At 41.0% G+C, this 15,281-nt stretch overlaps 1 protein-coding gene across 1 annotated transcript; it reads left to right on the top strand.

The window, feature by feature from the left end:
* The first annotated feature begins 1,148 nt into the window (after window positions 1–1,148).
* LOC141059126 (interleukin-17D-like) lies at window positions 1,149–14,943 on the top strand. Its single transcript, XM_073555393.1, has 3 exons — window positions 1,149–1,299; window positions 11,047–11,291; window positions 14,010–14,943. The coding sequence occupies exons 2-3, from the start codon at window positions 11,047–11,049 to the stop codon at window positions 14,224–14,226; spliced, it is 462 nt and encodes a 153-aa protein (XP_073411494.1). The 5' UTR covers window positions 1,149–1,299; the 3' UTR covers window positions 14,227–14,943.
* The last annotated feature ends 338 nt before the right edge of the window (window positions 14,944–15,281 follow it).

Here is a 15,281-nt window from a genome sequence, read left to right as displayed (position 1 = left end):
CTGACGTCTGTCGGCGTGGAATGGTCCCCACGGGGAGTACGCTCCAACTGTGTCTCAGAAGAACCACCTTTCGTTTTAGGGAGCTTTCTACATAAGCTAATTCGTCCAGCAACTCCTGCTGACTGGAGCTGCACAAGACACGACCATCTCCTTCCCTCCCTCAAAGGGAACTCACTTCCCATCCTATAATTCTCCCGCTCTCAATCTACGCTCCGCCCACCTCCCAACACCCTTCGTGTTCCAAAGCAGGGACCATAAAGGGTGCTCTTTATGCTACGTGTATGTGGGATGTGGGTGTGGAATGTGGTCGGGTGTCTCCACCTTACCTGGTCATGGGATACTACACCTCTGGGTGAGGTGCAGTATCTCTGTGGCGAATGGACCCTCAGGGGCGCCACATTGACACAATATCAACATGCGACCAGGGATATCAGCATTGATTCTCACATAACCTCAGACCACCTTTCAATCTTTTCAATACTCTGATAACATGGACTCCTAAGTACCCTAGACAACCAGTGATAACAAAAATTAAGTCTTCCAATATTCAGTAGTCAAGGTCAACAGGGACCTTGGATATTGCTCTTTCAATACCTTAGAACAATAGGGACAATGCAATTTATAAATTCACTTCAATAGATTATATGAAGTCTTCTTCAACATCTTAAAACATCAGAAGGCTGGAGCTGGGGCCAAAGATGAACTTTTTATTCAGGACCAAGGAGCCTTTAGTTACACCTTTGTTTTTGCCACTGAATCACATTTATGAGGGTTCAGAGGCATAAGAGAACCTGATCAGATGAATTTTGATCAGTGCTTGCCACAATGGTGCTCCTGAACACAGCTAACCACTGTCCCCCATATATACCGCCAGGTGCAGTTCCCCCAGCAAACCACAGTGCTTTGTTAGAAGTGTCCCCATAACACATCCAGTGGAATAGCAATGTCAGTCATTTGAAGATTGTGACTTGCCTTTTTTCTCTTTTCCTCGCAATAGACCATATTTCTTGTAACACCTGAGGGGAGTGCAAAGTACACGGGCAGGTGTGACAAATCTGGGTGTGTTTTTTACAAGCCATTCACTGCTGGCTTCCATCCAGAAACCTGTTCCTCGTTCAGTTTCAGGTGCAACAAAGTGAAGAAAAAAAAAAAAACAATGGGGAAGTTCAAGCAGACTGTCCATCATTATTTGTAGGCGGCAATGACGGAAGGTTATAAAGGTAGCTAAGGATTCAGTTTCGCAAACACATCTCTTGGTTCTTTCCTTTTAAAGGCCACGTCTAAGAAAATACATCTAAGGTGAGATCCAAAAGCGGGGCAACAGGGAAGGCCTATGCCATGAATTCTGTATACAATAGAGGTGCAAAGTGTCATAATGTGTCATATATATTTATATGTATATGTATATATCTCATTGTATTGCATTTGAGTTTACATAGGACTGCAGGTGAACTTGCTGAGTATTATCAGTGTGCACAAATAATGCTGCTACCAAGAATTCAGTATGTTCTGTTCTGCTACATATACAGAATAAGTATAATGCAAAGATCGGTGAGATATTTCTAAAGACTGAACTACCTATGTATCCTAGAATCCTGAGCTGTCATATCTGTGGCTTTTCAGCTTCAGGTTCATCCTTTAATGCCATGTTACCATACCCAGGTGTACAATACAATGCCATGTTACCATACACAGTCTTACAATAAAAGGGGATCTATGTTGTAGGGGTAATGGTTTGACTGTGCAAATTATTGGCAGGACAGAAAATAGTTGAATATTTCCTCTATAATAATGCACAAATTGTAGTAAGAATAATTTTATTGATGACATTTATAGCCTCTCTGGAATATATTGGTGCTTTATGGAAATTAGGAAAGCTATCCTGTTTCAATTTTATATCTTTTTTTCCTGGTGAATCTTAGTGTTTTCCCCAAGAACTGAAATGCTTGAGCTGTCTGGCAGCCACTTATCTTACCCTACTTTGATAAGATTACCATGTATGCTCAGCCAAGACAAACATACGTGTTCTTGGGGGTATTGACTATTTTAGTAGTTGGCAGCACGGTATGCCTGGCAAGGTTCACCGCCCTCCTCTGCTGAGTCTGTCTGTCCAGCAGTCACTGCCAGGAGATAAACCCGACCTCATGTCTTAGGAAATAGTATTGCAGATGATCCTTGAAGCCCATTCCACCTGACACTTATGTTCTGTATATCGGTTGTTTGGAGACTATCGCAGCGTGCATCTCGCTTGCTCAATCTGCAGGATCATAAATGCGGAATTGGGATGTAAATGGCGGTTTTACAACTCAGCAATTGCTGTAAAAAGTTCATTGAATGTAAACACATGCTTCAACACCGTGCAGCATGGCTCTCCATCTCTCAGATGATCCATAAGCTCTGATCTTTAGTCCTGTACAACCCCATTACCCCCAAGTACTTCCAATATTGAGCTCTGCTAGACACCCATAAAAAAGCAGCTCTGGGATACGTGAAGGCACATTTCATATATTTGTTGCTCATGAGCTTGGATTTGATTCAAACTATGCCAATAACAGGAGACCAGACCTTGGCATAATGGGTCTTAAAGGGTGATTTGGTGCTATACAGGTGAATCTGTGAGCCAGTGGTAAGAATACTTGTACCTTCTATTCTGGCCCTTGGGTTTTGCACGTTTTGCTTTCCCAGGCAATGCTAACACTTGCTTGTCCTACCATTTTTGCTAAAACAAAACCCACTAAAGCACCAGGTACAGCTAGCACCCCCTGAGGACCTCATACATATTAAATCTATTTAGGCTGATAGGACCATCCGAACATTTGTGTGTTTGGGTTATCAGTGCCTCTTTGAGAGATGATGTCTCAGAGGCCAGGGTCACACTAGCGTATACTGAATCCTTTGAGAGAATCAGATCGATTATGGTAATGTCATTCTGATCCAAGTTCGACCAGTGTGTCAGCTTAGGTTAGCGTGAACCAATTCACTCGGATGAGAGAATCGTAGCACAGGTGAGGAGAACTTGGACAACAACATTTCTCAATCTACTTCATTATGTGAGTCCGCGAAAATCAGACTGCAAACAGATGTCATCCGAGCACGGTCCAATGATTTCCATACACCTTTAGACTTGAATGGGTGCCTGACATCCGATTTGCCCTGCAAATTGCAGCATGCTGTAATTTTTTCTTATGCCAAATCAGTATGAGAAAAAGGAAACACTGATCAGCTCTGCCCCATAGTATAGCATTGATCAGGATAAAACATCAGATGTAATCCACCGACGTATACGCTCATGTGAGTGAGCACGAAGAGGATATCCATAATTATCGCTTTGGATTTCTGGAAAACCCCTTTGGTACTAATCTTATTTTACTTTCATGTATATTCTTTGCATTTATATGATTAATATACTGTGTGTGAGGGAACGGTGCACTGAAAGCAAACCTGTAACATACTGGGCTTTTCCATCTGTATTTCAGCATCGCTGTATTCTTAGGTCTACTACTTTAAACTGAATTCTGTTGATCACTCGTCTTCTTTGGACAAAATGTCAGAATATTTGGAGAATCTGGAAGAGCCGGTTATACTGAATGTGGATTTTTGTCAACTCTAAATTGCTGACAGTTTTACAAGCGACAAGAAAGTTTAGGGCGAGCTGTGAAAACATGACCACAAAAAAGCACAAACGACTGAGACCAAAACATGCGTGAAATGATTTTTTTTAGAACCAACAGTAGATGGATTCTGAATACTAATATTAGGGGTGACAGTTGTATTAATGGCACTATTTAAAGGGGGTTTCCATTCTCAGGAAAGAGTACCATTAAACACTCTAAAATAAATAAAATAACAAAAACACCTTAAATCATTCACCCTACCTGGGTCCATCACCAGCTCTCTACTGCTGCTCAGGTCTAAGTGTTTTGGCTGCGGCGGTGACATCACATCAACAGTTTGCATCACCAGTCAGCTGCTGTAGCGGGGTAGATGGAATGAACCGCTGAGCTCAGTGACAAACCGCAGCTGTGACCTCACATCAACAGTTTGCATCACCTCTCAGCTGCTGTAACAAGGTAGATGGAATGAACCGCTGAGCTCATTGTTTTGGCTGCGGCGGTGACATCACATCAACAGTTCCATCACCACTCAGCTGCTGTAATGGGGTAGATGGAATGAACCGCTGAGCTCAGTGACAAACCGCAGCTGTGACATCACATCAACAGTTTGCATCACCATTCAGCTGCTCTAACAGGGCAGATAGAATGAACCGCTGAGCTCAGTGACAGGCTGCAGTGGTGACTTGCACCGTCAAAGTGATGTCACTGCTGCAGCCAAAACACCAAGACCCAAGAAGTGGCGAGCTGGACCTGGGGAGGGTGAGAATCTGATCTGTTTGTTATTTTAGGTATTGCAGAAAGTTTAGGATCCACTTTCCTAAAAGTGGAAAACCCCTTTAAGATGATATATGCACGAATTAAACCTCCATCAAATTAGCAAACATTCTGGGCCGATTGGTGATAGCGGCATAAGCAGTTGGCAGACACTTCTGGCGCCACTTATCTTGCAGAAAAAGCAGAATCTAATTCAGATGTAAATCTGATCTGGTTACGGTACCTACCTGTTATGGAAAGTGCTTCCTTTACAGGTGGCAGTAAACCAATAACAGGGTGCAAGGTTCATAGCCCCAGGAGCCTGGTAACAGAATATAGTCGGCTGCTTATCCTGCCCATGTATAGGGTGTCATAAACCAGGCGGGAAGGACAGTCGCTGCGAACCAAAACACGCCGCACCTCCAGTATCAGATTACTGGGCCTTGTAGTAATATCTATGGCTTGTGGTAATACGGACTATCATATAAGGTTTACAAAAGCTACAATTTACAGAATTGTAGTAATATTATATTACCAGTACTAAGGAGGACCAGTTACTCACCCGAAATATGTTAAAAAAATTACCTTATGTGAATTAATTTATAAAACACTTGCAACTTGCCATAAATATGTAATATCTTACTTGCTGTAAATGCTGCAATCTGCTGATTGGAATTATGTTCCTTTTGTTCCTCTGCTTCTCGATTCCTAAACTATAGCCCCCTCTTCCCTGTATATAAAACTAGTCTTTTTATACAACTAGGTGTGTTCCTCTAGAAGATGTCTGCAGCGTAGATTTGATGACCACACCCATTTGGATAAAAAGAGTAGATTTATATTTAGGAAAAGGGGGATAGAAAGGTGCAGTCTAACCGTCAGGGATTATGCTATGGAACAGTGGGAGCTGAGCAGATTAATACATAGTTGTGTGAGAAAGAATTGAGTATAACCGCTTTTATGAAAATATAAACATCAGCTCTTTTTTGAATTTCTGGTCCAGTGGGTGGTCCTACCTGTGACTGACAGCTGTGTGCATATACAGAAGGCTGTCACTGATGGGACCGCCCACTGGACCAAAAAAAAACAGAAAAAGCAGAGAATTAAATGCTGAAAACACAAATTATACTGAACCTTTACTCACTATATATATATATATATATATGTATATACAGTGGGGAAAAAAAGTATTTAGTCAGTCAGCAATAGTGCAAGTTCCACCACTTAAAAAGATGAGAGGCGTCTGTAATTTACATCATAGGTAGACCTCAACTATGGGAGACAAACTGAGAAAAAAAAATTCAGAAAATCACATTGTCTGTTTTTTTTTCATTTTATTTGCATATTATGGTGGAAAATAAGTATTTGGTCAGAAACAAGCAATCAAGATTTCTGGCTCTCACAGACTTGTAACTTCTTCTTTAAGAGTCTCCTCTTTCCTCCACTCATTACTTGTAGTAATGGCACCTGTTTAAACTTGTTATCAGTATAAAAAGACACCTGTGCACACCCTCAAACAGTCTGACTCCAAACTCCACTATGGTGAAGACCAAAGAGCTGTCAAAGGACACCAGAAACAAAATTGTAGCCCTGCACCAGGCTGCGAAGACTGAATCTGCAATAGCCAACCAGCTTGGAGTGAAGAAATCAACTGTAGGAGCAATAATTAGAAAATGGAAGACATACAAGACCACTGATAATCTCCCTTGATCTGGTGCTCCACGCAAAATCCCACCCCGTGGGGTCAGAATGATCACAAGAACGGTGAGCAAAAATCCCAGAACCACGTGGGGGGACCTAGTGAATGAACTGCAGAGAGCTGGGACCAATGTAACAAGGCCTACCATAAGTAACACACTACGCCACCATGGACTCAGATCCTGCAGTGCCAGACGTGTCCCACTGCTTAAGCCTGTACATGTCCGGGCCCGTCTGAAGTTTGCTAGAGAGCATTTGGATGATCCAGAGGAGTTTTGGGAGAATGTCCTATGGTCTGATGAAACCAAACTGGAACTGTTTGGTAGAAACACAACTTGTCGTGTTTGGAGGAAAAAGAATACTGAGTTGCATCCATCAAACACCATACCTACTGTAAAGCATGGTGGTGGAAACATCATGCTTTGGGGCTGTTTCTCTGCAAAGGGGCCAGGACGACTGATCCGGGTACATGAAAGAATGAATGGGGCCATGTATCGTGAGATTTTGAGTGAAAACCTCCTTCCATCAGCAAGGGCATTGAAGATGAAACGTGGCTGGGTCTTTCAACATGACAATGATCCAAAGCACACCACCAGGGCAACGAAGGAGTGGCTTCGTAAGAAGCATTTCAAGGTCCTGGAGTGGCCTAGCCAGTCTCCAGATCTCAACCCTATAGAAAACCTTTGGAGGGAGTTGAAAGTCCGTGTTCCCAAGCGAAAAGCCAAAAACATCACTGCTCTAGAGGAGATCTGCATGGAGGAATGGGCCAACATACCAACAACAGTGTGTGGCAACCTTGTGAAGACTTACAGAAAACGTTTGACCTCTGTCATTGCCAACAAAGGATATATCACAAAGTATTGAGATGAAATTTTGTTTCTGACCAAATACTTATTTTCCACCATAATATGCAAATAAAATGAAAAAAAAACAGACAATGTGATTTTCTGGATTTTTTTTTCTCAGTTTGTCTCCCATAGTTGAGGTCTACCTATGATGTAAATTATAGACGCCTCTCATCTTTTTAAGTGGTGGAACTTGCACTATTGCTGACTGACTAAATACTTTTTTGCCCCACTGTATATGTGTGTGTATGTGTGTATATATATATATGTATATATAATATTTATTACAATCAATTCGCTCAGCTTCCCCTGCGCTATCATCACACATGTCAACAACAAGCGCACGGCTCATTGACTATTAATATAAGTTTGTTTTCCCACTTGGGAACTTTGCCCCATTTTATGGAGAGTATAAACCTTGAAATAGAGTAAAAAGGCGTAGAAGGCTTCCCTACAGTGCTGTGTGTAGTCTTGCAATAAATGTCATTTTTACTCCAGCTGGGATAATTAGTTGTCTGTCTGAGATGCTAAAACTCCCCATATATACATATGAGGCTTATTGTTTTACTTTTCTTTTTAGTATGAATTGGCGAGATCTAGGGCTTAACATTTCTCAGATTTTCATTAAATAAAGCAGTTACATAGTAGTATATAGTGTGAAGCCCAGGGCAAAAGACAGCACATCGACAGTCTAATATGAAAGTGCTTGAAGACCTGATGGCTCCATCAAGGGACAGCTTTATTGTGACCTCTCTGCACAGAATTCTATAGGGGTGCAAAAACGTAATCTCCACCCACTACTGTCAAAATAATTAAAAAATAGCAGCCTCTCCTAGGAGAATAAGGCAGCCTGCTCTCAGCTGGCAGCATAACCCCATCTGTATAGGAGCTTTGTCATCTAGGTTACTGCCGATGGAGAGTAAAGCCAATGACAAACTCATCTCAACTGCTGCACTCTGCATAGGAGATGACGGAGGCGACAAAGGCTGCACAAGTTTTTACATCCTTTTTCTAACTTTAATTAGGGCTGTGGTTAGGCATTTGGGTTAGGGTTAGGGTTAGGACTAGGGAAATGATGGGGGTTAAGGCTATGGCTAGGGTTGGTGATTGAGTAGTCTTTAAGACTAGGGAAGAAAATAGTCACTTAAGAAAAATACCAAGATAAAATAAGAAAAAAAATGAAAAAGAAATAAAACAATGTATAACAATTTTTTTTAAATGTTATGTCTGATTTCAGCAAAAAGCATGAATTAACCAGACTGTCAAATGACAAACTATAATTATATAAATATCTTCTTAACTGGAATTCTGTCGCTATGTTTTTCCCATATAAAGTGGGGCCAGCACCTGTAAGCCCTCTGTTTCGGTATGAAAAATGCTGTACATATGTCCCCAATGTGCTCTGCATAACACAGAAAATAGCTTTTATTATACTCGGCTACGGTACGGTCCAGTCCGATGAGCATCTCTGGTCTTGATCCGGCGCGTCCTCTCTTCTTGTGATTGCCATCTTTCTTCTTGCTTCGTGTGGATGAGGCATCCTAAGTCATCAACACAGCTCTTATTCGAGTGATGTTAAGTGCTAAACTTTGTGCTCTGATCCATTCTTCCCCAGCCGCTCTTCCTCCCGCCTCACAGCATTCTGAAACAGACACTAACTGAGATCCAACTCCTCACCTATTCACAGAATTATTTTTTTACACTTTAAAGGATCCTGTCATCTGATTTATGCTGCTTGAAACATTGTCAGTATGAATCAGATATTGGCCATATTATTGACAGAAAACATATTTCAAAAAGACAGCCGAGGACTATGCATATCAAGTAACCACTTCGAGGCCAGTCCTTTTTGGCTTCTCCCACCCCTACAATAATCAATCGCTTCTTGTCTGTGTATAAATGGAGACACTTATCAGTCTGGGGAAGCTACGAGGATAGAAGGAGCTGCAATTTTGCTTCTGACTAATCCTCCAAGATACATAGGGGCCGATACTTCAAAGTGTTTCTGCCAGAAAACTGTAGTAAAACACTTTAAAAGTTGCAAGGTGAAGTTACTTAAAAAATGTCCGACTTTTGGCGTTTACATGCCAGTTTCGGTAACTCTGGAAAAATAGGAGCTGGAGAGTAACAAGGTTAGTATGAGGGTATGGCTACGCTCACGTGACAAATTCATCAAAAATAGTTTTGTTTGTTACGCCAGACTTTGGAGTAACATTTCTGGCGAGGCATACGATTGATAAGATTCCGCTAGATTTCTAAAACTTAATATGGACAAAACAGAATTAATCATCTTTTGCCCATCTCACATGACTCCCCCAACAGACCTATCCATTAAAGTAAACGGCTGCCAACTCTCTCCAGTCCCACAAGCTTGCTGCCTCGGGGTTATTCTTGACACTGATCTCTCTTTCAAACCACATATCGAAGCCCTTTTCGCTTCCTGCCGACTTCAACTCAAAAATATTTCACGGATCCATACATTACTCAACCAAGAATCTGCAAAAACCCTAATCCATGCCCTCATCATCTCCCGCCTTGACTACTGCAACCTCCTGCTCTGTGGCCTCCCCTCTAACACTCTCGCACCCCTCCAATCTATTCTTAACTCTGCTGCCCGACTAATCCACCTGTCCCCCCGCTATTCCCCAGCCTCTCCCCTCTGTCAATCCCTGCACTGGCTCCCCATTCCCAAAGACTCCAGTTCAAAACCCTAACCATGACATACAAAGCCATCCACAACCTGAGTCCTCCGTACATCTGTGACCTAGTCTCCCGGTACTTACCTGCACGAAACCTCTGATCCTCAAAAGATCTCCTTCTGTACTCCCCTCTTATGTCCTCTTCCCACAATCGCACACAAGATGTCTCCCGCGCATCCCCTCTACTCTGGAACTCTCTACCACAACATATCAGACTCTCGCCTACCACCTGTTCCGAACCCCTTATCCTTCCCTTCCCTTTGTCTCATTGTAACATCTACATTTAAACGTCAATGTTAAAATATTACTGTTATTTTAAAAATTTAATAAAGTTATTTGAAAATAGAAACCTTCAAAAAGAACTTGAAGACCTACCTCTTCCGACAAGCCAGCAACTTGCAGTAACCACCGATCCACCAAACCGCTGCACGACCAGCTCTACCCTCGCCTACTGTATACTCACCCATCCCGTTGTAGATTGTGAGCCCTCGCGGGCAGTGTCCTCTCTCATCCTGTACCAGTCGTGACTTGTATTGTTTAAGATTACTGTACTTGTATGTATTATGTATACCCCTCATCACATGTAAAGCGCCATGGAATAAATGGCGCTATAATAATAAATAATAATAATAAGATGCAGTAAATTCATTAAGTGTTGCATGCCTCCTGATGAATTCAGTTCATTTTATTCCTGAATGTTCTTCATTAAAAATGGCCTACAAAACACAAGTCTTAATAAATCTGGGCCTTACATCCCAGCCAGCTCTTCAAAGTACGTTTTCTCTGACATGCCGCTGCGTTTTGGAGTAAAGTATACATGATTTCAATAATGCAGCCAGTGTCTGATTCATGCTGCTAATGGTTTACGTAGCATGAATATGCTCTCAGGTTCCCTTTAAGGGGATTGGCCAGCTTAGCAAGTTACAAAAAAAGTCAATACATACTAACCTTACTAGCAAAACGCCACTTCTATTATAGGCAAAAAATTGGCTGCAACGTCACATGTTTGTGTCAGGATATAATCATCACTAAATTAGAAGCTACACCGGCAGGTAGGGGTCCTGGCTGCAAACATTTGTACAGGAGCTACAGGGAACCAGTAGGGTGCGGAGATATCGCCTTTCATCATTTTATATCATGCTGAGCAGTTTCCAAACATTTTGTTGGCTGCACAAAGATTCCAGAGACTGAGGAGGTCTCTGAAGAAGAGAGAACTACAGGCTGGTGGAAGGTGAATGAGATGCCACTTTCTCAGTAAGTGCTTATCCTACTGTATTACTGATATATGAAAATATAACGCTGAATATGTTGTAAGTAGTGGATCAACCATTGGAGCAGAACATGTCGAAGGATGCAAGATCTAATCAAGAATTGCATCAATTGATCTGTCCACAATAACAGGGAAGGTTTTTCATCCTTATGTATATTTTGCTTATGCAGATGAAGAAGCTGATGCTCGATCTCATTCTGCTGTTATCCTTTATGATGTGTCAAGGACAACACACAAGATGCAAAGATCCTTCGGAGGAACATTTGAGGCAAAAACTTCATCGACTATCTCCAGATTCTCTTCTTCTGAGCAAGTCAGACCACCTCTCTGAAGCAAAGATGAAGAAATGCCCCACAAGTGTCAACACCTCCTCAGAGCTGATCCAAGACAGGAGTATTTCCCCATGGTCCTACAGGTAAGAACTAACTTTATTGTACCCAAAATAACTTCCAATTGTTCATTCAGAATAATGACTTTCACACTTACTGAGCTTATGACACTTCTATATTTAGGTTGTAATAAGTTAGTCATTACGGCAGGAGTTTGGAGGAAAAATTGGGAGAACAACAGATGGCCTGTGCTAGGATTAAGATGTGATCATGTATGGACGAAACTTACAGATTCTGTAATGTGGTGATTAAATATTTAAGGGCACAGTGAAAGATATGGGTGGATGTCCTACACAGAATTTCTCATCAACTTTGCGTAGGTGGCAGATTTATTTTCAGAAAAGTGTAATGTCACGAAGAAGTGGATGAGTAAAAAGGTCTATACATAGCACAAAGAACCTTGTTATAATAGGGAGTTATATCCGGAGTGTGAAAAGTTCCAAGAAATAGCTCAAGCGATAGCTGCAGGACACCTAGAGGACATGGGCCCATTCCAGGGTGACCTTATAGCCGCTTAATTGCGTTGTAAAGACCCGAAGTCATGTGGGCTCCATAATGTTCGGAAACATGGAAGTGGTAAAGAAAAGTGGTTAGATGCTCTAATTATTGGTCATTAGTAGCGTTCTCAGGTCAGTTATCACTCAGCACCTAAAAGTGATCTCATATTTATCTTTACTATTGAGCCACATGTTGTCTATGGTGATGCCATTAGTAAGTAGCATTGTGCCTCTGCACTGTGTTATAGGCTGGTTTCCTATTACAGAAGAATAAATCGGACTATAAGCTGAGTAACATATGAATGTGTCTGGGAAAGATTGCTGTTAAATGGGAATTGTGAACACCGCCCTGCACTCCGGGCTAGTTCTGTAGAAAAGGTCGCAGTGAGCAACAAGTAAAACCACATCACCCCTCTCAGGGGGTTATACACAAATACTACCATACCATTTAAAATAATACTTTTAATGCAATGTCCACATAATATCACCATTCAGTGCCCAAATAATACCCCATAAAATGCCTAAAATAGTATTGCTATGTATAACAACATAACACTATAATGTCTCTAATACAATGCCATTTAGTGTTCACATGATGGCACCAAATAAAGGGAATCTGACAGCAGGTTTTGCTATATAATCTGAGAGCAGCATAATATATAGCAAGATAGCCTGATTCCCATGATGTATCAGTTACTGGACTGCTTGGTGCAGTTTTGATAGAATCACTGGTACATCTGTTGTAGATCTATGAGTGCTGTGAACGCTGAGCTCTGTATAACCCCGCCCACACCACTGTTTGCCAGATTGCTGTGTACATTGTACTTTTTTCATCAAACTGCTAATCAATGGTGGAGGCAGGGTTCAACAGCCTGATTTATCTGCATGTGAGACCTAGTCAGGCAGTGCTAATCTCCTGCTGATAAAACACTCGTTGTATTGAAACTACAGCACATAGTCTAATAAGTGATCTTGGAATTAGGCTCACTTGCCCTATATTATGCTGCTCTCAGGTTAAATAGCAAAAACCTTCTGACAGATTCCTTTTAAAGGGGATATGTTATATGATTAATGCTGCCCAAACCAATGACATCACAAATTAAGAACGACTCCCTCATTATAAACATGTATGGTTTACTCTGAAACTATATGGTAGTTCAAAGAAATTCATAGTTGAGACCGTGCCAGGGACAAGTTGACTAGAAAAATAGGTCCCCATCGGCCTACCACATTCTTTGCTTGTATGACAGGTTTCTCTCTATAAAAACACACAGGGGAAATCTGTCAATCGAACAGGGTAAGGAGAAGCTGGTGGGGATATGATATCGCGTCTAGTCTTCGTAGTCCCAGGCTCTGGTTTCAGCTATGACATTCTCTGATATGTTGCAGTGTATGTCAAATATACAATTCATGCTTTTATCGTGGGAGCCGTGGACCAGGCAGCAGGAATCATAGGTTCCCTTTAAAATTAAAGAGGCTGATGGTACTTTATGGAAATTGATCATGTTCCACTTTTAGGCTACCAACAGGAATACAGCTGTTTATTGAGCTCTAGGAAATTGTCCAATTTGCCACCTCTAAAACCAGATTTTTCGTAACTCAAGAGTCTTCCAGGATAAGTAATGCTATGCATTTACAATGTTACTCAACATTTCCTATATAGCATTTTATGTATAGGCTGGGAATAGATGCTCAAGTGTATGCATTTTAATCGAGTTGAATGACATATTGGCATTGTTCATTGAAATACAAAGGTGAATGCAAAGAATGTTCCATGATTAGCCATGGGTGAAATATTTCAGCCATATATTCTTACCTCTGAAACAATGTGACATTTCAGAGAAAAACATAGCTTTAAAGCCACCGGAGACTAAGAAGAATGGGACACTAGTTGGACAGGCGGGTCACCTGCGACTTCTCCCCGAACCTCTCCTCGAGTGACAGGTTTCTCCCTGCTTGCGTGTATAGGGAGACACCAGGGCAATGAGCGGTGAGAAGATGTCGGGGACCCAGCTGTTGACTAGTCTCTTCCGTGGCTTGGTACGCGGTGGCTATTAAATTATGTTTCTCTCTGAAACACAGTGGCGTTTTAGAATTATACATATATGGCCGAAGTCGTGCAACCAGTACCTGATACATCCTGGCCATGAATTGGATATCAGGTTACCTTTAAAAGAATGAGACGCTTTTATTTCTGCTGTATCTACATGAACGTCCACTGATCCAATATTCCATTCTTATTTTTAGAATCAATAAAGATTTAAACCGGTATCCACAGAAGATTGTTGAGGCTTATTGTTTGTGCAAAGGCTGTGTTACCTCCAAAGAAAGTTCAATGGTCAGTGAACCTTTCTACAAAGAAGTTGGCGTCTTATACAAATCTTTAAAATGCAAGAAGTCCCGATACGTCTACAAGCTGCGTTACATAAGGATTGCTCAGTTTTGCATCTGTCGATTCCACTGAACACTTGTGACAGTGACCAGGACAACCCGTCCACCTTGGTTTGACTTCAAGTTGACATCAATAATCTTAATAGTCGCATAAGTGAATGTCATAGTTCAAATGTTTAATGGATTAACCTTTCCCATACAGCAATATTTGTACTGCCATAATCTGCAAAACTTGTTTTTAAGAAATCTTGATACAACCAAATTTTACAATCTGTAATAAACCATATAATGAAGGACCAACGGTCATTATTACATTAAAACACAAGTAACCAGATGGTTCCGAAAGGGGTACAACGCAGATATAAACGACAATGACCCTGGTTAATCCAGTAAACGTGTAGCTGTTTGGATGTTCTTACAGTGTCTCGTGTTTGGATAGTTGTGTTTTTTTTTTTTGTACATTGTTTTACCAGGAACGCAAGTTTTTTTTGTCATTTTTTAGTAATTGTCCATCTGTTATAGAAGACTCTGAAACTTGAGTGACTTTGTATACTGATACCTGATAATTTGCACTCAGATTTCTGGAAGGACGTTTATTGCTAAATCTTTTCTTGTTCTGTTGGCTAAACACACAGAAGAGTAAAAGAGCGAATGGACAATTGTCGTGTTTGTTTTGTACATGCACAATTGACTGCACTGCTGTATAAAGTTGAGCATGCCCTGTGTTTTTATGCTTTTTATGTAGAGTTTATATCTTTTATTAATAAAATAAAGAAGATCTTTAGCCAAATTTATACTTGTGCAGAAGGTTTGAATGTCAAGTGTCTTCGGATTTAGTTTTCAATTGGGATTTGTCTCAGATCTTAATCTTCTCAAAGTCTGAAATGGAATGCTTTTTTTATCAAAATAGTGTCAAAATTCTGTGCAGAAATCTATTATAGTTATTAAAGCTCTGGTTTTCAGATACAAATACCCTGAATGGATATCAAATGAAATAATAAAATTCAGGTATCTTCCTACCTCCACTAGAGAGAGTACAGTATACTACAAACTGATATTTTTGAGTCCTAAGAATTACAGTATGCATTAAAATCCTAAGCTCCCTCTAGTGGTGGCTGCAGGCAACCA

This window comes from Dendrobates tinctorius, unplaced genomic scaffold (genome assembly GCF_039654945.1).
Source record: "Dendrobates tinctorius isolate UK_male_01 unplaced genomic scaffold, ASM3965494v1 ptg000223l, whole genome shotgun sequence".
NCBI lineage: Eukaryota > Metazoa > Chordata > Amphibia > Anura > Dendrobatidae > Dendrobates > Dendrobates tinctorius.
This window is presented reverse-complemented; position numbering and strand designations above follow the sequence as displayed.